We start from the raw sequence: 27,336 nt of genomic DNA, 5'->3' as shown, positions 1-27,336 counted from the left end.
TTGTTTTATTAAAAAGAAAATAACACTTTGTGAGGAACGGTGTGGCTTTAGCGCTATATTTGAGCTAATTTATTTTGAGCCTTATTTTTATTGGTAATGAGCACTTATAAACTGATGCCTCAATCTTTCCCCTTTATAGGTTGTGTGAAACTGTAAATATTATTATTATTACTAATAATAATATTAATAATAATAATAATAGAATCATGACGTAATATTATTATTGTCAATAATAATAATAATAATAATAATAATAATAATAATGCATTATTATTGTTGTTATTATTGTAATATTCGGTGTCGCATATTATTCATAAAAAGGATTGCATTTCGAAAATGCAGTTTTCAAATATAAAGTCTTAGTTCAACATTATTTATTTTCAAAATTCTCGGCTAGGAACGATTGTTGCTAAAGCCTTGAAATCAGCCGGAAACGTTACGTCGTTACACCCCCGTCCAGAATCGGGATTGGCACGCCATTGTAACAAGTAGTTACTTTTACATCAGCGAGTGGTCATTCAGAGCCAGACTTCAAACTCACTTATCCAGATTGTAACAGTGGTATATCAACCTGTCCCATAATGGCTTCAGAGTCTTGGGCGCAGGCCGTGGATGAGCAAGAAGCCGCGGCTGAATCGGTAAAAACCTAAACTTACGCAACGTGAGCTAACCTGTTGTTAGCCTGTTTAAAATTATGCTTTTGCCTTTTTGTGGGAACTGTGTGTGTGGAAAAATAGGTGTCAGTGTTTGGTTCATAACATACTGAATTTTCCGGTGATAGTGCTGCCAAAGAGTTAGCCGATCTTTGCGGCAGTTTTTCCTTTTGAAGTTTTGTGACTCATAAAACTAAACTACCGGCTAAGTTAGCCCCATGGTAGCTTTAGCAGGTAGCGGGCTAGCATGGAAATGATTCAACCACACTGTTGTTAACTATTACTTACGACTCTCTGATTGAAAACTTTTATCATGTTCTTCCTCACAGATTAGTAGTCTTCAGATAAAGGAGAAACCAGAAGAAAATGGTAAGTGTAGCTATATTACAAATAAAATAAAATAGAAATGACAAGGCAAAGCGTAATTATATTCCTTAATTTTGTTGGTAGTATAATTCATATATCATTTTTGTACAGTTTTCCAGTGTTTGTGTAATGGTAAAATACAAAGTCGGTAGTCAAATGGGAAATGTCTCTCGTTTTTAACTTGTATAATGATGTTTAACAAGAAATTATCTAAAGAGCTATCACTTTGCCTGATTAATCAAAATCAGGGTGTCAAACTCTTATTGTTAAGGGCTGATGCTGAATTTGTTCTTCAGCATCCAAATATGTGGTTAACATGGTTTAAAGAAGAGAAGCATCTAAAACTTGCTGGACATCTTTGAGGACTGTAGTAGATGCCAGCTTTATTTGTTACCCCTTATGGTTTTGTAGTTTATCTGATTAATATAGAAATTAGCATTATTTACATAATTAAATGCATTTATGTGCAAAGAAAGTGTTCAAGGTTGCCTGCACAAAGTCTTCACTTTCACACACACACACTGGCAGAGAGTTAATCAGTCAATATTTCTGGGAGCAATATTTATCCTATAAAAAATGTAAATAAAGTAATCATAAAAACTTTAGTTTTTGTCATCTTTACTACCTGTGGGTGCTGTGTTATTTCTTCAGCTACTCGTCATCCGTCATGCTTGTCTTGATCAATTTTCAATCTAAATCTTAGAGAAAATCTTAATGCCCTGCTTGTCTTTGCCTTAATTGAAGTGCTTCCATATTTATTCCTGTCACAATAACACTCTCTGGACAATTATTGTCCTGGAAATCATCACCATAAACAATAACATTGTTTTAAGACCATTTTCTACTAATATCTTGATAAAGGCATAATAACACAAGTTTTCCCTCACAAAGAATAATAGCTAATTTTTTATTTATCATGTGATTCATTGATTTGACAGGCTTATTATCCATATCTTAATCTGCCGTTTTTTTTTTGAGACATTAACTCAGACGAACAATCGAACACTGCTGACATACACACACACACACACACACACACACACCACACGTACCACAGCTACGGGGTTTGTATGCACGCACTGCAGTTTGGAGGAAAACAACTGGAACTTTTGTTTAAAAAAAAATCAGAAAACAAACCACAAAAAAAGAGACAAGTTCATTAAAAATGGACAACTGTAAATATTGATATGGATGGATTCTTTAATTATATTGATTCCCTGTTAAGTTACAGTTTTGTATGTCTTCAGTTAGTGCTCAGTCGTACACAACTCCATCCACTGAATTATTTTAAAACACGCCGTATTCATTTTGTAGCACGATTTTTAAAAGCAAAAATCAACTTGTAAATACTTCTTTTTAGGTACTGTTTCAAATGCCTCAGACTCCAGCAGTGGGGCTGCAAAATCAGAAGGCGAAGGTGACGCCAAACCTGCAGACGACGACGACAAGGGTGAGGAGCATGAAACGTGGCTGTGTCTAAAATATGGGCCTAGACTTTGATCGCACCCATTCGAGTTGCTTGGTCTGTTGCGCTTTAAGGTTGCGTTGCCTGTCATGTCTTTCAGAGGACAAAGCAGCACAATCGCTGTTGAACAAGCTGATACGGAATAACCTCGTAAATACGACAAATCAAGTGGAAGTTCTCCAGAAGGATCCAAACTCCCCGCTGTACTCTGTGAAGTCCTTTGAAGAGCTACGCCTGTAAGTAGCTCCTCCGTGTTCTTACATTCAAAATTAATAGTAAATCTCTCTTTTGTTTGTTTTTTTTTTTTTGTCCTTTCTGTCTGTGTCCTTCCTCCATTGATTCATTCCTTCTATCCTTCCTGTCTTCAGAATGTCCTTCCTTTGTTGTGGGTGTTTCCATCATACTTTCATCAAAGCAGTTTCATAAAGTACAAAAAAATAAATAAAAAAATCACTAAAACAGTTTTTGCTTTGGGCTTGTTTTTTTTCTCCATTTCTTCACAGCAAACCACAGCTTCTTCAGGGTGTATATGCCATGGGGTTCAATCGACCATCTAAAATCCAAGAGACCGCCTTACCCATGATGCTGGCAGAGCCGTGAGTTCTACTTGACGTTTTCTATGCCTCGTACAAAACCTCTGGTTGGTGCGTTGGGCTGTTTTTTGGGAGAAGTTGAAAGAGGGTTGCTTTCTTTTTCTGAAATACGTCTTGCTACTTGGAATCAAATTTTGTCTTTTTCTTCCCTGAAGTCCACAGAACCTGATTGCTCAGTCTCAGTCAGGGACAGGAAAGACGGCCGCCTTTGTCCTGGCAATGCTCAGCCACGTCGACCCCAACAACAAATATCCCCAGGTCAGAACGACATCCGCATGTTTATGTAAAAGTGTGACTTTCTTCTCAACACTCGAGGTGCAACGTTTCTTTGGTCCTTCTCCACCAGTGCTTGTGCGTGTCGCCGACGTACGAACTGGCACTTCAGACCGGCAAAGTCATCGAGCAGATGGGCAAATATTATCCCGAAGTCAAACTAGTCTACGCCATTAGAGGGAACAAATGTGAGTCTCTCTGCAGCAGTCTGCTGCCAAAAAGAAAGCAAGTCGTTTCTTTCGCTCTGCCTTAATCGTGAACAGTGTCGTCTCGGGTCTCTTCCAGTGGAGCGAGGCAGTAAACTGCAGGAACAAATAGTTATTGGGACACCTGGTACGATGCTGGACTGGTGCAATAAGTTCCGGTTTATAGATCCCAAGAAGATCAGAGTGTTTGTGTTGGACGAAGCCGACGTCATGATCGCCACGCAGGGACACCAGGACCAGAGCATCCGAATCCAGAGGTAAGCTCAAACACACGTGCAACTAAATATTTGATCAAATTTAATTTCAAATTAGCCATATGTTAAATGATAATAATAATCTTAGATGTTACTTGAATTGTCAAATTTTTAATTTCTAGTAAAATTTTAGGAGCCGTATCAATATATAAATAATTATGCTAAACGTCCAGTGATGCAATCATATTGACCTCATATTGACCTATACAGATTTGACATCGAAATGAGTCTGAAATTCAAAAATCCGTTTTAAGAAGCTAACAGCGTAATGTAGATATTTGAGTCTGTGAATTTGGGAATTTTATAATGAACCTTGATTAGAAATGCCCTTTATTTTACTACTTTGCATTGTTGAATATGGCCCATCTGTTCTGAATTAACACAACCTGCTTAGGTAAAAGGTCTACGACAAAAACAGTTAGACTTTGAAAACGGCTTCATGGTAAGTTTTACTTCCAGAGTTTTGACCCAGTCATTCAGTCGTGTGCTGCAGTGCAGGACTCGGCGTTACTGACACGGCCGTTAATCATCTAAAAAGGAACAATCTACTTGGCCCCTCAAAAAAGATGAATAAGTGCAATAAAACATGTTTTATGGTGAAATTAAACCCTTTTTTTTCAGTTTGGATCTTTTAGAACAAAGGAAAGTAGTCGGTGCTTTACAACAAAGGAGTGTGTACATTTTCTTTTATAGAACATTTCATACTTAATGAAAATGAAGGGAAATCATGAAGTTATCTATGTTTATAGAGAAAATGACACGTATATGTTATAAAACAAAAATATTACTGCACCGATAGGGTGTTTTCTGTTGTAGACTTTCTTTGTGCACATAATGTGTGCACTGGACTTACCTTTCGGATTTGTAAACGCTCGTCGGTCCTATGTAATGTTTGGCCAAAGTTAATGAAGATGCACATCTCTCCAGAACTGCAGGTCGTGGTGTCGCGACACCTAAACGGGTTTTCCTTGGATGGAGTCTAAACCTTTAGCAGAAAAACTCTTTCATTTCTGACTCTTGCGCATGTAATAATCATCTGAGAATGATTATTATAAGAGTGTTCACAGCTAAATATGTTAACATTTGCCTCATAAAAATGCAAAAGCAACAGACTTATCGTTTGAAAAGCTTCCCGTTGGCACAGTCGACGGTTTTACAACTCTGTCCACGTCGTCCGTCCGCAGGACGCTGCCAAAGAACTGCCAGATGTTGCTGTTCTCAGCCACGTTTGAAGAGAGCGTTTGGAGCTTCGCGCAGCGCATCGTGCCCGAACCCAACATCATCAAGCTGAAGAGAGAGGAGGAGACTCTGGACACCATCAAGCAGTACTTTGTGCTCTGCAACAGCAGAGAGGAGAAGTTCCAAGCTCTCTGTAACATCTACGGAGCCATTACCATCGCTCAGGCCATGATCTTCTGCCATGTGAGCTCGTTTTCTCACACTCCCTGCATTAAAAACATCGTGCATATTTATTTATATTTTCCTCCGCTAAATTATTAAATCTTTCAGTTTAACAGAGTTTATTGGTTATAATTATGCTCTGAGAAACTTGGATGGTCATTTTTCCCATAATTCGCAGCACCTGAAGCTTGTTGTGTTTATTCTCTTTGCCAAGTGGCCAAAGCAAGCTTATGGTTTTTTTTTTTTTTTTTTTTTTTGTTCCTCTGTGCAATCCAGACGAGGAAAACTGCAGGTTGGCTTGCAGGGGAGCTGTCCAGAGAAGGCCACCAGGTGGCGCTGCTCAGTGGAGAAATGCAAGTAGAGCAAAGAGCTGCCGTCATAGACCGCTTCCGAGATGGAAAGGAGAAAGTCCTGGTGACTACAAATGTCTGTGCTCGAGGTAAAGATGATGAAGTGGAAAATAAAGGGAATATGAAGTACAGGCTTGGTCAAAAATGTGCAGCTCAAAGGATTCAAAGGATTAGACTGCTGCAGAATTTTGTCCTAAATTATAATAACCAGCTATGGCTTTTTGCATCAATCCTGGCTGTTTTTGAAAAGAGCCATTCCTGCCTAATGGGGCTAAAAGCTGCTTGAGACCCACTGTTATAAATCTGCAACTTATAGTCTCATCATGCATCGTAGTCGGATTTGATTTTCTTTCTTTTTTTTTTTTTATGCAGGCATTGACGTGGAGCAGGTTTCTGTGGTGATCAATTTCGACTTGCCAGTCGACAAAGACGGTAACCCTGACAACGAGACGTACCTGCACAGGATTGGGCGTACCGGCCGATTTGGGAAGAGGGGACTGGCCATCAACATGGTGGACAGCAAGATGAGCATGAACATCCTCAACAGGATCCAGGAGCATTTCAGTAAGTTCAGACAGCTTCACACTCCTTCACACACACACACATCTGATCGGATGTCTGAACTGCTGTAATCTTTGCTTTCTTCCTCCTACAGATAAGAAAATTGAAAGACTAGATACAGATGATCTGGATGAAATTGAGAAAATTGCCAACTAAGCGGAGAAAGCGTCCCCACCCCCTCCTTACTCTCCAAGGACTCTACGCTTCTATGATATTTTAAGCTTTTATGTTTTATTTTAGCTGTCAGAGAAAAGAGCAGAACCACACCAACAGATCATATGTTTACATGTGGACATGTCTCCTTTCAGACAAGTGTTTTTTTTTTTTTTTTTTTGTAAATCTCTGGAACATACCCCATTTCACTCTTTGTACACATTTTTTTTCTAAAAAAACAAAACAAAACAAAAAAACAGAATAAAGTCTGTAACTTAAGTGCTGTGTATGGATCTTAATGCTCTAAACATTATCAAGTTATTTATTTGAAAACTTGTGAAATTTAAGAACTTTTTAGTGATTTATAGGAATATTCACAAGTTCCAAATTAAAAACAAAACAAAACAAGCATTTAAAAGTGCCACAATTGTTTCAATGTAAAAGAAAACGTAGCAGATGGTCGGTACAAAGGGTGAAGTTGGGTATGCTGCTCCAAGTGGTAGTTTGTTCAAATCATTTTGTTTGAGATGGTGAGGGTTAGGATCTAAGGGTCTATGCAAACTTATCAGCCTGATAGATATTATCAAATGCTATCAATATGTATTCTCATAACACAAATTAATCCTGAAATAACCTCTTCTCTAGCATCAGGGTGTGTAGTCGGATGCCAAATCGGCTGCGTAGAATGATACTAACTCATAGGCATAAAGGTGCATCTTTGCTTAGCCACTAGTCATTCGTCAGCCATCAACACACCATTTGTGTCACTTTTGAAAGCCGGAACGGCCACTATCTGAATAGTCCAGGCAGCCATTCATCACAAGTCATCTTCTGTTTCTTCATCAGACTCATAAAATCTCATTTTAAGTCCCAAAACGTGACCTGCGAGGTCCGGTGTGAGTTGTTTTTCTTTCACGTCGTCGCTGTCCCATCCAACCAGTTCTAATCAGGGTCTCCAGCTCGGACCTCGGCGCAGTTCCCATTCTTCACCCAGACTGTGCCGTCAAAAGGATTGTGTTACAAAACAAATACGCAATGCCTTCCTCAAGTGCATTATATATACGCGTAGGATTTTGATATCGCTATTTTAAGACATTGGGCTTAAATATTCTGGCTAACACTTGAAATTTTGATATACGTACTGAATAATGGGGAGCCTTTAATTATGGGTGTGTGAACTACATTATCTTTTTGAAACCAAATGCTGAATTGAACTTGAGGATCTATGCTAACAATCAGACTCGCTGTGTTGCTTCGACATGGTTGCGTGCATAGAAAACGTGTACTTGTGTACATATTTAAGAAAATGTATAAGAACAAATATGGGTGAAGTATTTAGGTTCGTCACTTCTAAGAAGTGCAATGAAACATTCCCGACGAGGTTTAATTTTCATATGAGACAGTGAGTCTACAGGACCTTGCAAAAACATATTCATGCCCCTGTCAACGTTTTCATTAAAACTGCAAACTTTAATGTCATTTATTTGAGTAGTATGTGATGGGCTATAACTGTGAACAGGAAGCGACGAGGTGTGCCTTTCTAATTTCTACAATATGTTTGTTCATCCCCCCCCTGATTCAACACTTTGTAGAAACGCCAGTCTTTTTATGGTTAATGTTTGAAAACTTAATTGATATTTTTTTCCCCAGCTCAGTCAGATTTGGTGGAAAGCGTCTGTCACCATCAGTTTTCAAGCTTCGGCAGGCATTTTTCAGCCTCTCATGCGTTTTCTTGCATTTAATTCCTTCCTTCTATTTATTCTGACCAGCTTTCTTGTGGTGAACTTGAAACAGGACTTCTTTAGGATTTCTTTTTGCCGCTCTTTGTCGTTTCTGAGAGCCACTTGGTCACAAACTCACTATTTAATAGTCAGGCGACGTCTGCAGTCGACACGGGCGGGAGGGGTTGAATACGTATGCACGCTACACTTTGCAGAGTTTCTTTCTTTGAAAGGTTTTCGAAAACCAGGCACCATGAACCCTCGTCCTTCCACCTTTCAAATTTATGCTAGTTTGTGTCGGTCTGTCGCCCAAAAGAATGCATTGGTGTTTGTCGTTGCAATGAGACGTGGCATATGAATCACTTTGCAAGGCACTGTAAATCAGTGTACCTTTGTGTCAGTTTGATACAAAACATAAAATAAAGTGTAATGTTAACACTGGAGCCTCAGAGCCAGTTGCCAGTCAGTGTGAACCTGCAACAAGCCTCAATCAGCAGCACAGAGAAGGTAACTGGTGGTAGTCTGGTTTTAATGGACTGTTAATGGACCTCAAAACTAGCTGAACAGATGCAGACAAATTAGGAGAAGCTAGGAAACAACGAGCATGAGAATACTTAACACTTTGTAGGTAAAAAAAAAAAAAAAAAAAATAAAAGTGATGAATGCAGTTTTATTAGGACAACCGGATGTATACATCGAGTGTGTTTGTGTGTGTACTTTGTTGACCCGCAGTGTAATGCCTCTGTGTGAGAGCCATGGACACAGCAGCTTTTGCTAAAGGACACCACCCCCACCCTCACCTGACCTCCCCACTTGTAGTACAACCATGTTTTGATAATGTTATGAACCCAGTTCATAAATGTGTACATTAGCTAAACAGGCATTCAGCAAGTTGTGTCCGTAGTAGCCAACGATAGGTTCAAGGTGTGTGGTGTTGTGTAAGCGGAGCTGTGTTCATGGACACAGTTATGTATTGTTACATGTTGAATTAAATGAACATATAGAGGTTCACCTTGTTCTCCGTTGCTTATTTATGTCGGATTGGAAACTCTGGTTCTGGTTCTCGGATCATTTAGAAGCGGTTCCTTAAGTACCACAATATTCAGAGACATTTTAAAAACAGGAATACCATAGATGTTGAACTTTAAAAAAAAAAAAAAAAAAGTTTGTCAAAGAACGTCGCTGCATAATTGATGAGTTAATCTTGGAAAAACAAGTTTTCTCCAAAAAATTAAATTAGACTAAATGTTTCCTGTTTCAGATAAATTAACATTATCAAAATGATTCCCACAGGGTTGACTATGCTTTTAGGTCATTTGAAGATGCCCAGACTATGTGATGAATTTGTAAGCTTCTCAATTCACAACGGTTGAGTTAAGATGGAGGCAAACCTGTGGATGCACTTAGAGAAACACCTCAAACATGCCATTTGACATTATAGGACAGTAAAGAAGTCGGTCAAGATATCAGGAAGAATATTGGTTCATCCTTGAGTTTCCCGATGTCTTAAAGTGTCACTATTATATGTTCAAACAATTATATGTAAGTACAATTGGCCCGGGTTTCGTGTCCCAGAGACCAGAAGGACAAAACCCTCGAAAGAAGCTGACTGAACCTGGTAAGAGTGCTGATATCCAGCGAGAAATACATCGGACATGGGCTGAATAGATATAAAAAGAAACATTCCTAGTTATTTTATCATTTAGCAAGTAGAAATAATTCCGACAAACCTGCGCATTTTATTGCCTTGGAGACAAAATTTCCCCTGAGTGAAACTAAAGACGGCTAAAGTACCAAAGTTAAAAGCATAACCAATAACTCGAGATGGATGTTACTAAAAAACTTTATTATAGTCGCTATCGTAAAGAGTTCGCAAATATATCAAATATTTGTTTTTCAGGTAGCATCGTCATGTCTTTGGATCTTCAGTGGCATCAGGCTTTTGGGAGAACAGAAGGTCTGAGGAAATCAGAAACAGATTTAACCTGAGACAAGAATGAGAAATGCAACAGCATAGGAAAAATAAAACCCTGTAAAATATAACAGCTATGTTTAAGATGAAGATGACAAAACCAGTCATGTAGTCCTATAGTGTAAACTCTTTGAAGTCATTATTGCTCCCTCTGATTTATCCAGAATGATAAACTATGTTTAATAACACATTTATAAGACAATATAATTAAACTGTTAACATTTATGAAGAAAGAGAGAGGAACACACATTTCAGCTATACATTTTTGTACTGTAAATTAGGCCAATTTCAGACTAAAAAAAAACAAACTAAAAAAACAAGCAATTTTAAAATGAATAAAAGATCAAGTCATTGTCTGATAAAAGCAAACGCGCATTACAAAATGCGGCTACATCCAGCTCAGATAAACAATGCAGTTCAACTGTTGTTCATATCAACTATCAGTGTCTTCATGTTACTTAAATTTTCTGCACATACTTCATGAAAACCTAACAGGAAAACTGGTATAACTTGACATTTTTAAAAATGTGGCACTAGGGATCATTTTTATTGCATAAATGGTGGAACGTGTGAGCTTAGCAGTCGAGGGGGAGATGTCCGTTTTAGATATAAGCCAAACATTATTTCCGTAAAAACTAAATTGAACTAATCTTACCAAAAAGGTACAAATAAATAAATAAATAAGCAATTGAAGAATCTACATGGAGTGTAATGTCTTTGGACCTACATATCGTTTATTTGATGGAAGAATGGTGGAGTAACTAGTCTTCATACAGCAAAGGATGATGGTAAAATTATTCCCTGTTCATTTTTGTTGGGAAACAAAAAGTTTAGAAAAGTGTTAGGTGTTTTAGAAATAATATGGAAGTTACACACAAGAAACAAGAGCGCAGTAACGTCCTCAATGTGTTATATTTCAATTAGCTGTCGGACAGAACAGACTCTCAATGACTTTAGATTACATAACAGACTTGCTGTATACACTAAAGACAAGAGATATTACATATGACTACAGATTCAGAGTGATTCTCACTCACCCGATTCTTTGTAATCTACACTTTTAAGGAAGAGGCCATAAGCTGGAGCCGCCACATCGTGAGGGAAGGCCAGAGTGTCCCGCGCATCCAAGATCTGTTTGACCTGGGACACGGACAGCCGTCCCTGGCCTGCAGCCACCAGGACTCCAGTCATCCTCCTCACCTGGATCACAACAACCACGGCTTCACTCTCAGGTTCACGCCAATCATTCACTGCAGATATGTGATCGTGTCGGCTTTGATGCGACTCAGCTGTCACCAGCAGAGGGCGCCACTCACAATGAATTGGAGCAAAATCAGACGAAGAGCGCACATTAACATAGGCATTTGAAAGAGATTAAAGCAACAAACCTGCTTATAGAGAAAAGATTGACTTTTAAAGGTCAGCTCCCAGAATTGTAGCCGCCTGTGAAAAATAAAGTAGCGTTAGCAGCAATACATATACGCATAAAAGCAGGTTTTAACAAAAGTCTGTACTTAACCTGAATGACTGATTTAACAAAAACTATTTTTAGGTCTCAATTTTATTTATGTTAGGACAGATGTAATTATTCTAACAACCATGAGAGATGAGCAGGAAGACGGGGAAACTAAAAAAAGAAAAAGGTAAAAATAACCCACGTCAGACAATTCAGACGCGACCTGCGTCTGCGTGGATGAGGCTCATTTGACATTCACCCAGACATCAGACACAATTCAGGAGTCTGTTGCGTGGATTTGTTTAAATGTCATGTCACGAATATGCCAGAAAACCACAGAATTATGACCGACGGCACGCAAACTCCTTTTCTGCATTAAAAATCAGAGCAGCCTTTCTACTCCTTTTTTTGTTTTATTTTGTTTTTGGTAAAGAAAGATACAAATAAACGACGAGACATGCGGGAGGAATTGGGTCAACTGCAAATGTCTCGCAACTTGCTGCCTGACTGAATTTGACATATAATAAATATAGACCAAGGTTCATTTAACAGGGCTGAAAGCAGTGTGTGCTAGACATCATTATTACACATATATTTAAACCAAAGTTACCAAAAATAAAAACAAATAAATAAAAGTTAAGAGAAGATTGGTATTTTTCTATTTAAGCTGGAAATGGACATCTATTGTGACATAAGCAGATGAATGTGGGAAAAGTTGCAAAACGACAAGGAAATACAAGCCTTTCTGAATTGCTGTTTTTGACCCAAATGACTGCAAAGGGTACCAGGAACACTAATTAGAAAACTAAAGATATAAAACAACATTCATGCTGGAAGGACGACACATATATCTTGGAAATATTAAGGTAATATTGAGCTGCCGTTGATTTCTTTTAAATAATGATTGTGTGAAACGTAGCTCTAATAACACAGACAAGCTATTTTCTAAACATCTATCATCATTGTGGTAGCATGAACATATTGACCCATAAATTGCAATTGAGACTTTTACAAAAATTACAAGCAAAATATATAGCTTTAAATATATAGCTTTTAATATATAGCTTTATTGCTTTCATAAAAAAAAAAAAAAGAAAAGCAACACGTATCCCTACTGCTGAGTCAAATTAGTCTTTCTTGTGAGCACAGGAAAACTGTAGAAGATTTTTTCATCCAGCTGACTGGCAGTTTGCAGCAACACTTTAGTGTTTACATATTAAATAAGCAGTGCTCTGAAGAAGTATTTACATCCCTACAGATTTGTTTGTGCTTTTTTGTCACATTATAACATTTTCACATCAAACACATTTTAATATTGAAATATTAATATTTATTTTAATTTATACAGAAAAAAATTATATGAGAAAAAAAAGTCTCAACCTTTGGGAAAAATGTAAATGGTCTGTTGGAGTTTGGCTCGTAGATGCAGATTTTAATTTTGGCAGCCTCTCGTTTAGTGGGACGCTTAAGTTATTATTATTATTATTATTATTATTTTTAAACTTTCGTTTCATATGACAATGGAAGATTACAATTAATAATCCTTACAATCTGCTCACTTTTATTAGTTAGAAGGCTGAATAATTTCTCAGTCAGTGCAACACAAGCCTCAGACAACCTTACCCTGTCAGTGAAAACAGACTAAATGGAGAGAGGTTTACTTGTAAAATAAAATTAGATTAACTTAATTAAAAAACAAGAACAAAAAACACCACCTTATGTTTAACCATCTACAACCAGGCCATTCATTCTCACTGCCCTCTTTTAGGATGAAACGTTGAGGCCAGCCTTTGACATTTCTTAATAATTTATCACTTAGTTTCGTTTTATTTCATTACAGTTACTTAGAACAGTGACGGTCATAAAAAATGAACACTTAACTCGAATGCAAGCTTTCTAGACCGGTGTTGCCCCACATCAACCCAAAACTATAAAATATGCAAAAGACTTTAAATTAGCAGAAATGCAAGCATGCAGGCTTGACTGGAAGATGTGCCATGGACCTTTAACCCTGGAGGTCACTTCATGCTGGTGCGCCACGCGTGTTGGGGGTTAGGGCATAAGAAATTACATTTATTCTAAGAAGCGCTAACCTACTTCTGTAACGTGCGCCATATTTTCAGGATTAATAATTAATACTCATGGAAGTGTTATCTAGCATACAGAGCTAGATAACACTAGCTCTGTATGCTAGTACATACGACCCCCCTCTGTGGAAATGTAATTTCCCACAGCCCACATGGCCCTCCCCATCTCTGCCATGGATTATACTGAATCCTCATTGTCTAAAGTACATGAACCTGCTTAATACATAATCACGCGCAGCTCCTTAATTAACACAAACAACATCTATACCTGCCTGATCTAACAGCGGGGAACATCAGCTGTTTAAAAAGGCATTAAATAATATACGGAGCGCAGCTGGAAAGTCGAGACAAAGGGAGCTTCCAGTTATTAGCAGCTCAGCTAACAGTGTGGAGATCCAGGCATTTGAGGCTGGAATGCCTCTTTGGCATCACACTAATTTTTAGCACCCTCCACAGATTCTCTATCAGAATCAAGCTGGGACTTTGATTGCAATCTTTTTCAGAAAACATTTTTTTTTTTTACCAGGAAATCATACAGTGTAAATATTCTTACTGAATATTGTGAGAAGTGAGTGAGAAGCAAAAATGCTCAGGCTTTTACAAAGAGCTCTCATATGCATATTTATATAAGAGGTCCTGTACGTATATTAAAATTCAAAAGTGAAGTCCATCAACAGAAGAATTATATATTGACATGCTAAAGCTGAGCTGGGTACAACTTCTTGTTTTCCTGTCCACAGTCCCACCTGTGAAAATGTGAATGTGCGAAGGAGCTTCCAGGCTGTATGGTAACCACATCCACCGTCTTCACGGGATTTTTAAAAGGCAAGTCAGAGTTCACTGCCCTGAAGCTGCTGAAATCGTGAGTCCCAACCAGCAGTGCGGCAGCCTCATGCATGGCATCTATATCCAGCTCTCTGAAACAGACAAAACATTGGATTTTAAACACACGAATGACGCGACTCCCTGCAGGCCAGTTTCCCCAAAAATCAGCCCTTTTCTGGTCTTATTGGGATTCCTTCATGCTGACCTGAAAGTGACTCGTCTAAGCAGTTAGGTCAGAATGAAGAGTTCACGCCAAGTAAGATGTATTTCTAGGCCTCCTTGTTCCAATTTCCCATGAACTTATGTAATATTAACATTCTGAGGAACAAGGCCACGTGAGAGAGCAGAGGCATGTCGACGAGTGGCTCATTTCGAGCAGGGAGTGAGAGCGGGATCACGGCTCGGACTCTCCGCAGCTTTTAACGTCACCGTGTAAATATGAGCTGACAGAGACGGGGATGGATGCAGCGAGGAGTGACTGAGCCATTAAAATCCTTAATGCAATCATTGAAAGCCTCTGCCTTACAAAGAAATCTTAATTAATGACTCAATAAAGGAAAGAGTTTGGTACCAAAGAGTGAAGATATAGGATTACCTTTGGTTGCAGAATAATGTCCTGATATCTGATTGATTCCAATAATTACAAGCAGGAGAAGGTGCCACCCCCATACCATCACACTTCCACCGCCAAAATCCATTTGCAAAGAGGATTTGGAAAGTTCCTCTTTGCTGTGATTTACATTCTCAACTCTGCTACTTAATGCACAATGCATTTAAATACAAGAGAAGAAAGCTGGGCCTGTGTGCTTTCAGATTTATTGTCGAAAAGCTTTGTCAACATCAGAAGAAGCAAATTAAAAAAAAGACAAAAACAGAAATCTGTACTTGCAAGAAAAACCCCCCATAGGTCAATCATCAAGAAAGTTTGAGAAATACACAGTAAATAAAAATAAGCTGCATTCATTTCTGCTGAAAACCAGCTTGATGAAGTAAAGAACTAAAGCAATCTATCAGATATTTCTTGCAGTGGAAAAGCGGGTGTGATGACGCGGGAGAGGAGCGGCAGATCAAAGAGAAAACGAAGAGACGCTGCTGAGGCAGAGATGCTCAGGGGCAGAAAGACGAGATAAAGGCTGAACACGAGAGAGGGATAAAGGAGCAGACGGCGGAGAGAGAAATTAGGGAAAAGGAGAATGAGAAGAGATTGAGGAACAAGTGAGGGATGGAGAAAAGAAGAAAAAATGGAAAGGGAGTGAAAAAAAAAAGGAAACCTGGCTAAAATGCGTGGGTGTTGTTCAGTGTGTATAAGCCCGCAGCTTATCTTGCCCTACTTTTCCCTTAAAAAAAAAAAAAAAGAGTGAAATGAGAAGAGCAGACAAAATGTTCAAACATACACTCTTTAAAACATTTTTCCTTCATGCTCCCTCAATGTAGTCAGAGCCAGAAGAGCATTGCCTATGCTTCAAAGCCCTAAACATTTTATCTCTTTGTACAAGCTGTCCCTCCTCTCTCCCTCTGCCTCCTTCTTGTTTGCTTTTGGTGCGTCAGCTTACATAAAACCTTCTCGCAGTCCCTAATTTGTAGCTCCACCATTCCCAATTGGGGATTATTCATGCAATTAACATCCAGTTATTCTCTGTGAGCTCTGAGCTTACTGTGAACAAAATCATAGTCCGAGCTTTATTTCTCATGATGCAGCACAGGAACGGGAAAATACGTTGCGCAAATAATAGGGAGAGAGGGGGGGAAACAGCAAGCAAACAGTGATGGGATCACTCACGTGTTGCGGAGACCCCAGCACAGATTCCAGTCTGTGAGCGGGAGCAGAGTGTGGTGGGTGACGCCCAGCGCTACTCGGTAGACGTACGTCCGAGACTGAGCACGATAACGGGCGTGGAAGTCGTCAGGGACGCGGTAAGCATGGGTGACCCTTCAAAAACAAAAGATCAGTATTGAGGCTGAAAAGATGGGAGCGGCATGTCCATTAATTCAATCTGAACAATGTTTTTCTTTACCCATTTCCATTCTCCTAGTAATAACGATTCAAGCTAATTTCAATTTCTTTTTAAAGTCTATAAAATCGGATTATGTAACAACTATCAAAATGTTGGGGTTTTTTTTCTTGGTATCCCTGAGCTTATTCATTTACATCAGAAGCAGTTCTCTCACCGGGTGTGAGAAAACTGCTGTAAAACCAGTCGTTATTATCATAAAACCAATACAAAATGATTCCAGGTTTGACATTTGGTGTTTTTATATCCTGCATTAGTGATTATCCTGGTCATTAACTCAAACAACAGTTTCTATGTGAACTCAAGAAAGAAATTCGACCTTTACCTCAGCTCTGGTATTTCTAAATCCAGTATGTTCCTCAACTCAAAAGGATAAATGGAGCATCTTGTGAGCTGTATTCTTCCTGTACAGCCTTCCTGTTATCTGCAAAAACGTAATGCTCTCTCTTGCTTTCTCACAGCCAAGTCTTGTGTGGTAAAAAATATTGTTTCTTTCTAAATGGCTTCTTTGATTTAAGTGCTTCCTCTTGACTTGTTTTTGAAACATGTGGTAGCTCTTGGTATGCCGTGTTCCCTGATTGGTAAAGTTTTGGTTTTTTGAGTTTGCCTGATCACCACCGGTTGAGAGCAAATCAGTTATCCACTCATTCAACACCAAACAGACATTCAAACAGGCTGCTGCCTATTTCCAGCAGTCATTGGGTAAGAGACGTGGTTCACCCTAGACAAGTAGCCAGCCAATCACCAGGCTACACAGAGACAACAGGCCAATCAAATACGCACATTTATGCCTAAGAGCGATTCAGAAAGACCAAGGAACCCGACAGTCATGTTTCTAGACTGTGGGAGGAAGTCAAAGGACCGGGAGCGAAAGGCAGAACATGCAAACGCCATGCAGGAAGATCCAGGCCAGGATTTAAAACCAGGACTTTCTTGCTGCCAGGCAACAGTGCGACCAACTGTGTCACTATGCAACCATGTAAAGTAATAACTGAGTAAAAAGCAGGTTACGGTCATGGACATATACTTTGATGGATTATCTCGTCGTCCCTTGATGTCCTGATGGTTTATTTAAAATTGTTTCTAATACTTAATCAGTGGATTGAAACAAAACCTGATGTGCGTTTGAGCTACAGAAAGTAAAACCAGGAATACATATCGACCACCAAAAAGGTCTGATGGGTGCATCGCACATACATTTAGTAGAGTTCACCACTACTAGCGCTAAAGTGACAGAGTATTCTACAGGGTTAAACGGTGAACTTGATAACGGGCTACAGCAGACTGTAGCACCATGAGAGTGACTGAATGTGACACATCAATACCCTTACAGTTTGTTCACACAGATTTGTGTCTGCAGTGCAGTCAGTCTGATGGTGAACATGTTTAGTGAGGGCTAGACGATGTGGGAGACATGTATTTAAGCATGCTCAAGCACACAAAGGTATGACAACAATGACAATCAGAAATTCACGCTTGTGTATGTGCTTGTGTATGCGTGTATGCTGGAAAACTAGGTTATGCTACCAGGGGAGGAGACTGAGTGTGACACACAGCAGATAAAACCCTTGTGTATGCCTCTGCCGGCACCTCCGATGTGAAGTGACGGTTTTCGCCCCCACCACACACCCACATCAAATTTTCATACACGGTGTACAAAAGGTGGCTGCACAAATTTGAGGAAAAATGGGACATTGTTTGTTGTGGCACCAGCCCATCTACGAGTAAACAGCCATTAACCCGGGCCTTAACGCAGACCATTCCGTGAGGACATTTTCTCTTTTACAGTGTGCAGTCTATGTTTAATTCTCATCTTGGCTCTGCATCCCTGGAGGCGGCAGACCAAAGCTGTGAGCCAGCGCTGTTGTGGAAGATGTCTTTATTTCGGTTACAAGCTCCCTCTGCTGCAAAAACGGGTAGTGATGGTGATGAGAGACTTTATTCAGGCTTATTTCTAATGTGACGCAAAACAAAAACATACATGATGGCGATTTAGTCATACATCTATGGAAACAAGAGCATGTTTATACTGTATACTCCCATTAAGCCAGATGAAAGCATCCTTGTGAGTGTGTGGAAGTGTATGCACTGCGCAGCACTAACAGCGGAGCTGGGATAATCCTTTCCAACCTTTTCTCTACAGGTTTAAGGATTAGCAGTATGCAGGGAGCTTCCCTTCCTTCAACACTTCTCTGTGTGTTTGCCAGTTTGGGTTTCACACCATCTGTCCTCACAGGTCTGACACTTCAAGACCCTCTCTCCTTGTTAATATCTAATCATGCATAACTGTAGTGTGTCTTTCGTGAGCACTTAAAAGATCTGAATAGTGCAGAGATCCCTAATGAAGAGATCAAGATGAGGAAACTGGGAGAATCACAATGGGGAAAAATATTTTATTGTTTATTAATAACACTAACATTTCAACAAGACAAAAACCTGAAATGTACAGCCAGAGCTACAACTTGGATAGAAGCATATGTGCGTGTCAGAATGGGCCAATCAACGTCCACACCTGAATCCGTGGCAAAACTTAAAAATGTATTTTCACAGATGCTCTAGAGATCCAGTCTGACTGACACTGAGCTAGTTTGCAAACTGGAATGTGCAACATTTTCAGTCTAGACGTGCAAAGCTAGTAGAGATACAGATATACCGTCAAAAGACTTGCACCAGTAGCAGCAGGAAAAAGTATTTCTACACAGTATTGACTTAGGTTGGCTAAATACAAAGGCAAGCCACACTTTTCAGATAAACTATTTGGAAAATCATGCATCATTTTCAGTCTGCTGCACAGCAGTGCAGTTGCATTGCAGCAAGAAGGTCCTGGGCTCTTTCTGTACAGGGTTTCCATGTTCTCTGTGCATCCATGGGTTCTCTCTGGGTACTCCAGCTTGCTACAATAGTACACAAACATGATTTGTAGGTTAACTTGTCTCTCTAAGTTGCCCTAAGAAGTGTGTTTATTCATAGTTGTTTGTCCTGTGTGTCTTTGTGTTGCCCAGTGACAATTACTGCAGATGCTAAAAACATTCACTTTTCTCTACCATAAATTTGGCTCAGTTACAAAAAATTATTGCGAACCACTCTTATTTTGCGCTTTGTTAGTTTCAACATATGCTTTGAACAAGCTGGAGAACTGATGAGGGTTTGCAAACTACTTTCTTTTATGAATAAAAATGAACTGTCAAGATGAGCAACAAAGGTTACAGACAGTAGTGGAGCAAAAGAAAATGGAAAGAAGAAAAATCTGCCTGAGAAATAGGTAAAAGGTTTCCAAAAATCAATAAATGAAAACAAAACTTCTTCAAGGAAGATTTATTATACAAGCTTATGTAATGATATTTGTGTACCAAGAGCAATGCATGCTTTTTAGAAAATGTTCCCTGTGATATAAACAGGAATGTTAAATAAAATGACAAAGAAAATCTAGTAATTAAAGAAAAGAGTGGCAGAACACTTGCACACATCTCAGAAATGTCCCATTTAACACCTCCGGTGTTGAATGGTTTTCAGGTCATAGCTCACTCATCCCAGTTGATTTTGAATTTATTGTTTGTCGCTGTACATATGTACGATGAGGAGCTTTAACATGAAGCTTGACTCACCTGATTTGCTGTTCCTTGAGGTTAAAATTGAGAGCTTCAACCAGAACGTCTGCAGTGAAAGGAGGCTTGTCGTTTTTGCGCTGCAGGTCAAAATGAGCTGAGTTCGAGAGGGCGTGGACACCTGCATCTGTCCTGCTGGACACCGACAGAGACACTGGGTTGACTGGTTTCAGTCTCTTAATAGCTTCCTGCACAAAGACAGGAAAAAATGCAAAGCTTTAAGTTCATGCAAAATGTAGAAAAAGCCTTGAAAAAGTGTGGAGGGCTCTTAAGATTATTTTAAAAGATTCCAAATCTAGATTATATGCTAGCAGGTGATTCTCACAGTGTAAGAATCTATTTGCAAAAATAAAAAAATAACATATGAAACTATCTAAATGTTTTTAAAACAGAAAAGCAACAGTTTCCATTCTAATAATTTTTATTTGTTCTAGTTATGACAACTGGAATGCTTAGCAGGTTGCAGACACTGTTCATATCACCATTCTCAACTATAAATTAAGCACTCCTTGTGTTTATTCTCTGCTTTGTGCTGTTTTTTTGTTTGTTTTATTTGTATACAGCACATATTGTTTGTAAAGTGCTTTACAAATAAAACTGCATGGTGGAGTATAAATAAGTAAAACTTGCCTCCAAGTGTTCCTGGACCCCTGACTGACCCCGCTGTTGTGGAGGTACTTTTACTACTCCCCTGTAAAAATGTAAAGAAGTAATAAATAAATGATTGCAATTATAATGCAACCCTTCCGCCGCACACTGACCTGTATTTTGTCCCAATGTACTGAAAAAAGATGAGGTAACGTGCCCAGTTGTGCATTGTGTTATCGGAAATCTTCGTTCACAAGTTACCACTTGATAGGAAAACTACAAAGATGCGATAAAAACCCATTTCACGTTCATGGTTACAGCAAGAACGTAAGCGCTGACTTTCACTGTCCTCTTGTATGGAGCACATGCGGTAACAGAAATCAGTTAGAGAACCGTATTTGTAGTCCGGAAGTACAGTAGAAATGTCACTTACAGTCAATAATACCCAGCTCTCCTTCTCTTTTAGTAAATCAAAATAGAAGAGCAAGTTTGAGTGTATTTACAGTACATAGTCTTCTTAACATAAAAGGCAAAAACGCTTCGTGTCACATGAACACTGTAGCAATTAGCGTGGCGGGTAACATTTAAAGATTTGGCATTAGCATTTTAGCACATGCGACAAAAAACAACTGCTAATTTAAATATAAACTGTAGACAAACCCTACAGCATGAAGCCATTTCTTGTTAAATAAAGGCAAGCGCGTCTGGTCGCTTATTGATGACGTCACATTGAATGGGGGGTGGGGGGAGGTGTCAGCTGCAAGCCAACCTTCATTGAAAGCAATGAACCCAGAGAGCATAGATGTCGGAGATATGTCATTGGAAGTGAGCAAGAGAAAGTCACCAACCTCCAATTGAAACTGAAAAAGTATATATATATATATATATATATATATATATATATATATATATATATATATATATATATATATATATATATATATATAAAGTTTGATTTAGCTCGTAAGCAAAATCAAACAAATAATTTTCAAGTTTTCTTTGAATGAAATAGTGCAGGAAACGAGCCGATTTCTTTTTGAGCTGTTTTATTAACTGTAAACGTGACAGGTTATTATTGTTCCATCCATCCATCCATTTTCTTTACACCCTTGTCCCTTAGTGGGGTCGGGAGGGTTGCTGGTGTCTATCTCCAGCTAACGTTCCGGGCGAGAGGCGGGGTACACCCTGGACAGGTCGCCTGTCTGTCGCAGGGCAAAACAGAGGACAAGCAACCATGCATATAATAATAATAATAAATAATAATAATAATAATAATAATAATAATAATAATAATAATAATAATAATAATAATAATTATTATTATTATTATAAAGGTTCTACCTTTCCACCACGACTCCTGCCATCCTTGTTAGGGTAGGTTGTATCTGTTGGACTCTCTCCCCTCCTCTTTCAGGCTCTGTGTTGCGGCTACGCCCCTCTCGCTCCTCGGCAGCGGCAGTAGCAGTGTAGTAGTATCTCCTCCTGCCGCGCCGCGCCGCGCATTGCTTCAGCTCGCATTTTGTGTCACGGTGCCACCGGGCGAGAAGCGACACACTGCTGCTGCTGCTCCTGCGCGTCAGGGGGGATATACCCGTCACCATCCTTTACGGTCAAAGCGACATCCCTCCGTGGGCAATGACATTTGCAGATTGAAGTGGGAATACAAGATCACAACAGCAAAAATGACGGTGGACTTTGAAGAATGTATAAAAGATTCGCCCAGATTCAGGTAAGACTCCACTTCACAGGGTACATCTCAGCGGTGCGCAAAAAAAGGCACACCTTCTTTTGTATGACTGAGTAAAAAATAAAAAATTAAAAAAATTAAAGAAAGAAGGAAAAAAAAATAATATCACTTGTGTTTTTTTGTTTTTTTTAATGTGCTTTCAACAATTAGAATGAAAGGATGCCTCGCACATGTGCAACAAAAAGATGGCGTTTCTTCTGTCCATATGTCTGTGTCCTTCTGATCAGATTTTCAGGCCTTGGCTGAAAACGTCAAATAAGACCATGCAGAATTTATATTAACTTAAGATGTGTTTGTTGGAATGCTCTTAGTGGCTGTGGTGTCTTCTGTGGTCTGTTGTTTGAATGTGGGCTAATTAGCTCAGAATTTATGAGAGGCTATGGCCAGACACAGACAGGATCCATGTTGCTTTCATGCAAAATCAAATTACAGTGGCTCTCCTTCAGCCTGTATGTACATTATGCTGTGATATGTGGGACTCTTTCATTGTGACAGCATGAGGAGATCCTGCTGTGTGAGAGCGTTGCAGCGTGGTATACGGTGTGGGTGCAGTCCTTTCGTCTTGTTCATGCTGAAGGTTGCGGTCACAAACTGTGTTAAGTCTGGACTGTTTGAAGGAAGGGTAGATGCTCTGGCAGCGGCAGCACTGGCGGCCAGGCTGAAAGAGGCAGCGGGAACGGAGCTCATCTAGCAGCCAGGCACACATCCAGATGTTCACCTCCATCACTCCCGGCTGTCTCGATCCACGTGCCAGTCTGTGGGGTCCAGCGGGGAAAATGTGGAGAACCGTACAGGCCATGTAGCTCCAGTTTATCCCCAGATACATCAGTTCTTCCTGAAAAGATTTTTTTTTCAGATCACATTGCTTTGTTGCATTTTTCCCTCCATCTTTTATCTCTGCTCATCAGCGTCTGGTGCCAGTTTGTTCTCTTGATCTCCAGCAGTTGTTTCCACTTGCTTTCTCGTTTTGTGACTTGCAAACTATAGAGCAAATTTGGGAGGCAGATGCCCAACCTGCTGCTTGAGTCTTTCTTAAGTGTTTATGGATGACTCAGACAGTAGTTCAAGGAAAGAAGCAGAGCACTTCCGTGTTTTCCCGCTCCTGCTGTACTTTCCCATATTCTTGTGAAGAGAGTATTTGGAAAATTCCACAAAAGCCAAAGGAAACCGATGTGGTTGCTTCACTGGATCACAGGAGCATGTACCGTACCATAATTATAATGAAGTTGGTGAGCAATCTGACATCTTTTACATTTATGAGGCCTTAAATAAGTAATATGGTGATAAAGTACAGTAATTTGGTCTTATTGTAAAGTTAAATCCTAGTTTTGATTTATTTTTTTATGATGTGATGATTGTTCTCCTGATAAAGCAAGAGACTCTTATGATTCCAGTTTCCTGTTTTTGTCTGAATATCCACTTTAAAACACTGCAGTTCTGGCAAACCTCACTTTTTCAGATTTTGTCATGGTGCAACCAAAAACAGTTATGAATTTTTCTGCTTTTCTTGTGATTGACCAACACAAAGTAGAGCAGTACAGTGAAGAGTAAGGAAAATCTTGCATGGTTTTCATATTTTTTGCTAATAAACATCTGAGAAGCATTTGCAAACAGCCCCTTTTACTCTAACACCCTTGAACAAAATCCTTCTCTGTCTTCAAAAGTCACATCTGTAAAAACCTGTTACAATTTTTTTTTCAGTGTAAAAGCAGCTGTTCTGTGAAGGCCTTACAGATTTATTAGAAAATGCAAGAAAACAAGAAAAGCTTAACAGAGACCAAGCAACACATGAGACAGATCAGAAAAAGTTGTGAAGAAGTTTAAAGCAGGGTTAGGTTATAAAAAAAAATACCCCAAGTTTTGGTGAAATCAAGATTATAGAGTTTAGTTCAGTTCGTCATCTAAATATCAAAAGAGTATGGCACAACTGCCCAAGCAGGCCTCTCCGCATAATCCAACAAACAATAATTAGAGAATTATAGAACGCTGTGAGTTGATCTATCGCATAAAAACCGGTAAAGTTTGTAGTCAAAATTAGAAAAGGTTCATACAACATTTTTTCAAGGTGTTGTAAGTCTGGAAAAACTTAACAGTCTGTGAGCTAAATCAAGATTACTTGTGCAGATATGAAAAAGCAAAAAAAAAAAACAGCTTCCAAGGAAAAATGCTTCACTTGTCAGATGTCAGGATATTGTGGTTCAACACGTACAGCCTGAAGCCAGAATTGTCCAATGAGTGTCTTTAGTTGAACAAATACCTTGGGAAGTAAGTTCAGTGAGAGGGAAGACACTCTGGACCATTAAGAGTTTAAGCTCAGCCGCAAAACGGTTTCACAAAATCTCCATAATCCCAGAAAAAAAAAAAAATCTTTTAATCTTTTTAAAAGGAATACTTGTTCTAAAAACAGCAGCTGGCCTGTTTTTAAGTGCTGCGTGACACAACCAGGTAAATAAAGTCAGCTGCTGCAGAACTTTCCATTATATTTATTTTTACTCTCATCCAACTTTCTTCTTTCTCCTTTTGTCTTCGCTGTGTCACTCTGGGGAAACGCGAAATTAAAGAAACCGAGAAACCAGTCCTGTCTGTCTTCCTCCTCGTGAAGTTTAAAGAGCTCACATACACCCTGACGCTGCAGGTCTGAACTTGTACGTGTGCCATAGACGAGGAGAAGATTAAGGAGCATTTTAGTGATGATTGCGTACTCATAACAGGCATCTTTTTGTTCCCGTTTCCTTTATTGTGCCATGCCCCTTATTCAGCAGTCATCCGCTGCATTCATTCTGTTTTGAAAAGATTCCCTCGAACTGTGTCCCTCAGTTCTGTCATCACCAAGCCGTTGTGATATGATTTCGCTTGAGATACCCAGAAACTTAGCGCTACTCTTTTAAGAGTAAGGCGGTCCATGCGCTTCAGTAAAACACATAAGTGCACGAGGCAAATTTTGTCTCGGTTGTCACAGAATGGCCGTAAAGTGGGCAACACAAACACAGGATGCGCTCCAGCTTAAAAATACAGCAGCGATTCTTCCGTGGAGCGTTTCTGTAAAGCATAATTGTGCCGACAAGAACAAGCGGCATTATATAAGACGTCGACTGAGCCATTCACAGTTAAAATTGGGACATTTCATTGACTGAATCTTTGTGATGAGTCTATTAATACGCACATGGTGGGTGGGAGCTGTGGCCGACCAGCAGCTGCTGAAAGACAGACAACTGAGAGCCGGGGAAAGGAGGGCAGGAGATTTAAGAATGAAGGAGGAGAAGGGCTGCAGAGATAAGAGAATCGGTTTTTGTGTAATTTTTTTTCTGTCGCTTTCCGATCCAAAAGAAGAAGTGTCAGGGGAGCGTCGCTCTGCAGCATGCTCTACATTTAGTGGCACTCCTGGCAAAAAAAGGGACTACTTTTTACAACAAAGACGAAATTATCACAGATAACGTTTGTAGCTGTCTTTAGCATCTTGTATTAGCAATTAAAATAGTTTGCGTGGCTAGCAGTACTCCAATATAGTGTAGGTTTGTACTCTTTAGGGAATATAGATGGTTAACATTGACGTTTCCAAAAGGCTGCCAATATTTCCAAATTTCAGCATATTTTATGATTAAAAGGAGGTTGAAAGCTCAAGAGAATAAAACGGAGGACTCTAGCTGCATCCTTCATAGTCTTCCTGTTATCTGCTCAAAGTCTTGCTCTCATAGCCTGAATGAACAGCAGGTTTGGCTCCTTTTAGTTTCTTACATCTGTTTTTTTTTCCCCCCGGCTTTCTTTTTAAGAGCCTCTTTGATGCTTTTGTTGACAGTATGGTGTTTTCTTTATAGCTTTGTAGTTTTATGTTTTTATTTTATAAAGCACCTTGCTGCTGATAGGTGCTATACAAGTAAACTTTGATTTGATTTTTTGATTCTGATATAATAAATAGCTAACTTACTGTGTTCTTCTCTCAGAGACCAAAGATGTGTGTATTTGTGGGACGTCACAAGCTGGGAAATGGCTATTTGCCTTAACTTCATACAATTGAAAATATAGAAATAGCTGAAAAAAGCTGTTAAGTCTTCATTTTAATCATAGTAGTAAGATATACTACTGATCTTATACTATAGCTCTACATTTTTCTACACCTTGTTATAGAACTTGAGCAAAATGTCTAAATTGTGGTACTTTGATAAAAATGAAATTATTTTAAAAATATATATATATATTTTTTATTTTACCCCGGATGCCAATAGAAATTATTTAATTACCTTAAACGTAGTAGATTTAATCTTTGTTTTTTTTTGTTTTTTTAAATCCACTCAGTGATAACAGCATGTGTGTGTAGGTGTGTGTCGGGCCATCTGTGTTCAATGATCACTGAAAACAAATGGAGAAGCTGAACGTGGGACGGCAGCTGCCGACTCCTGCTCGGTGTTGTTTAGTTTACTGTGTGTACAGCCGACAGTTTACAGATCTAAACAACAAACTATAACTTTCAGCTCGTCTCTGCCTGTTTTCTCAGGTCTTTAAATGGGACCCAGCCGGTATTAAGCTTAAAGTTTGTGATGAAAATATTACTTTTGGAGTAGCTTGAATGCCTTTATATTGTTTAGTAAATAATAGTAATTAAAGAAAATTCAGTTTGTATGACTCGCCACTGAATTATACTTGGCTAAAGACTTGTCTGTGTCATTTGGATGGTTTTATGTGAGATTTTCTCCATTACTTTAATATTACATCTTCCTTTATTGGCATATTAAAGGGCCTTTAAATGTCTGTCTGCCAGCCTGGTTTCTTTTAACTGTCTGGATATTTATTTCCTACCTGCATCATTATCACCATCACCTCAAATCTTTCTTTTTCACACATTCTGTCTCGCTGCCGGTCTGATTTAGTGGATCCTTTTTTTTTTTTTTTGGTCATCTATGTGTGAAGTGTGTAAAAAAAAAAAAAATCCATCCTGCTGTGTTTTCCAAGCAGGGGCAGGAAAGTGGGTCTGCCATTTCCAAAGCGTGACCACTGGCATCGGCAGGGATGGAGAGTACCTGTCCATTAGTCTCACTGAGGGAGGGAGACGG

General features: G+C 39.2%; 3 protein-coding genes across 3 annotated transcripts in view; 2 read left to right on the top strand and 1 right to left on the bottom strand.

Annotated features, from left to right (window-relative positions):
• The first annotated feature begins 437 nt into the window (after window positions 1-437).
• Window positions 438-9,007, top strand: ddx19b (DEAD-box helicase 19b). Its single transcript, XM_014971318.2, has 12 exons — window positions 438-638; window positions 983-1,022; window positions 2,380-2,469; window positions 2,585-2,720; window positions 2,988-3,080; window positions 3,233-3,335; window positions 3,424-3,538; window positions 3,636-3,813; window positions 4,995-5,232; window positions 5,488-5,650; window positions 5,934-6,125; window positions 6,217-9,007. The coding sequence occupies exons 1-12, from the start codon at window positions 582-584 to the stop codon at window positions 6,276-6,278; spliced, it is 1,467 nt and encodes a 488-aa protein (XP_014826804.1). The 5' UTR covers window positions 438-581; the 3' UTR covers window positions 6,279-9,007.
• Window positions 9,008-9,821: 814 nt separating this feature from the next.
• pusl1 (pseudouridine synthase like 1) lies at window positions 9,822-21,200 on the bottom strand. Its single transcript, XM_014971319.2, has 8 exons — window positions 20,715-21,200; window positions 20,584-20,644; window positions 19,954-20,141; window positions 16,117-16,266; window positions 14,258-14,428; window positions 11,357-11,411; window positions 11,006-11,168; window positions 9,822-9,955 (listed from the first exon to the last, which is right to left on the bottom strand). Exons 1-8 carry the CDS (start codon window positions 20,768-20,770, stop codon window positions 9,906-9,908), a joined length of 894 nt encoding a protein of 297 aa, XP_014826805.2. The 5' UTR covers window positions 20,771-21,200; the 3' UTR covers window positions 9,822-9,905.
• Window positions 21,201-21,903: 703 nt separating this feature from the next.
• LOC106909718 (arf-GAP with coiled-coil, ANK repeat and PH domain-containing protein 3-like) overlaps window positions 21,904-27,336 on the top strand; it is a 57,274-nt gene continuing 51,841 nt past the window's right edge. Inside the window, exon 1 of the mRNA XM_088005507.1 lies at window positions 21,904-22,270. Within this exon, the coding sequence (XP_087861633.1) occupies window positions 22,224-22,270 (47 nt within the window). The 5' untranslated portion in view covers window positions 21,904-22,223. The remainder of the gene's footprint in view (window positions 22,271-27,336) is intronic.

This window comes from Poecilia mexicana, unplaced genomic scaffold (assembly GCF_051168715.1).
Source record: "Poecilia mexicana isolate PSO_F unplaced genomic scaffold, ASM5116871v1 scaffold_5, whole genome shotgun sequence".
Taxonomy (NCBI): domain Eukaryota; kingdom Metazoa; phylum Chordata; class Actinopteri; order Cyprinodontiformes; family Poeciliidae; genus Poecilia; species Poecilia mexicana.
This window is presented reverse-complemented; position numbering and strand designations above follow the sequence as displayed.

Coding starts and splice junctions, on each gene's coding strand:
- pusl1 (XM_014971319.2), bottom strand. CDS start 20,770: ATGCACAACTGGGCACGTTACCTCATCTTTTTTCAGTACATTGGGACA. Junction 20,142..20,583: donor GGGTCCAGGAACACTTGGAG/GCAAGTTTTACT, acceptor GTCTTTGTGCAG/GAAGCTATTAAGAGACTGAA. Junction 14,429..16,116: donor TGCTGGGGTCTCCGCAACAC/GTGAGTGATCCC, acceptor TGTCTGTTTCAG/AGAGCTGGATATAGATGCCA.
- ddx19b (XM_014971318.2), top strand. CDS start 582: ATGGCTTCAGAGTCTTGGGCGCAGGCCGTGGATGAGCAAGAAGCCGCG. Junction 2,470..2,584: donor TGCAGACGACGACGACAAGG/GTGAGGAGCATG, acceptor CATGTCTTTCAG/AGGACAAAGCAGCACAATCG. Junction 6,126..6,216: donor CAGGATCCAGGAGCATTTCA/GTAAGTTCAGAC, acceptor TTCCTCCTACAG/ATAAGAAAATTGAAAGACTA.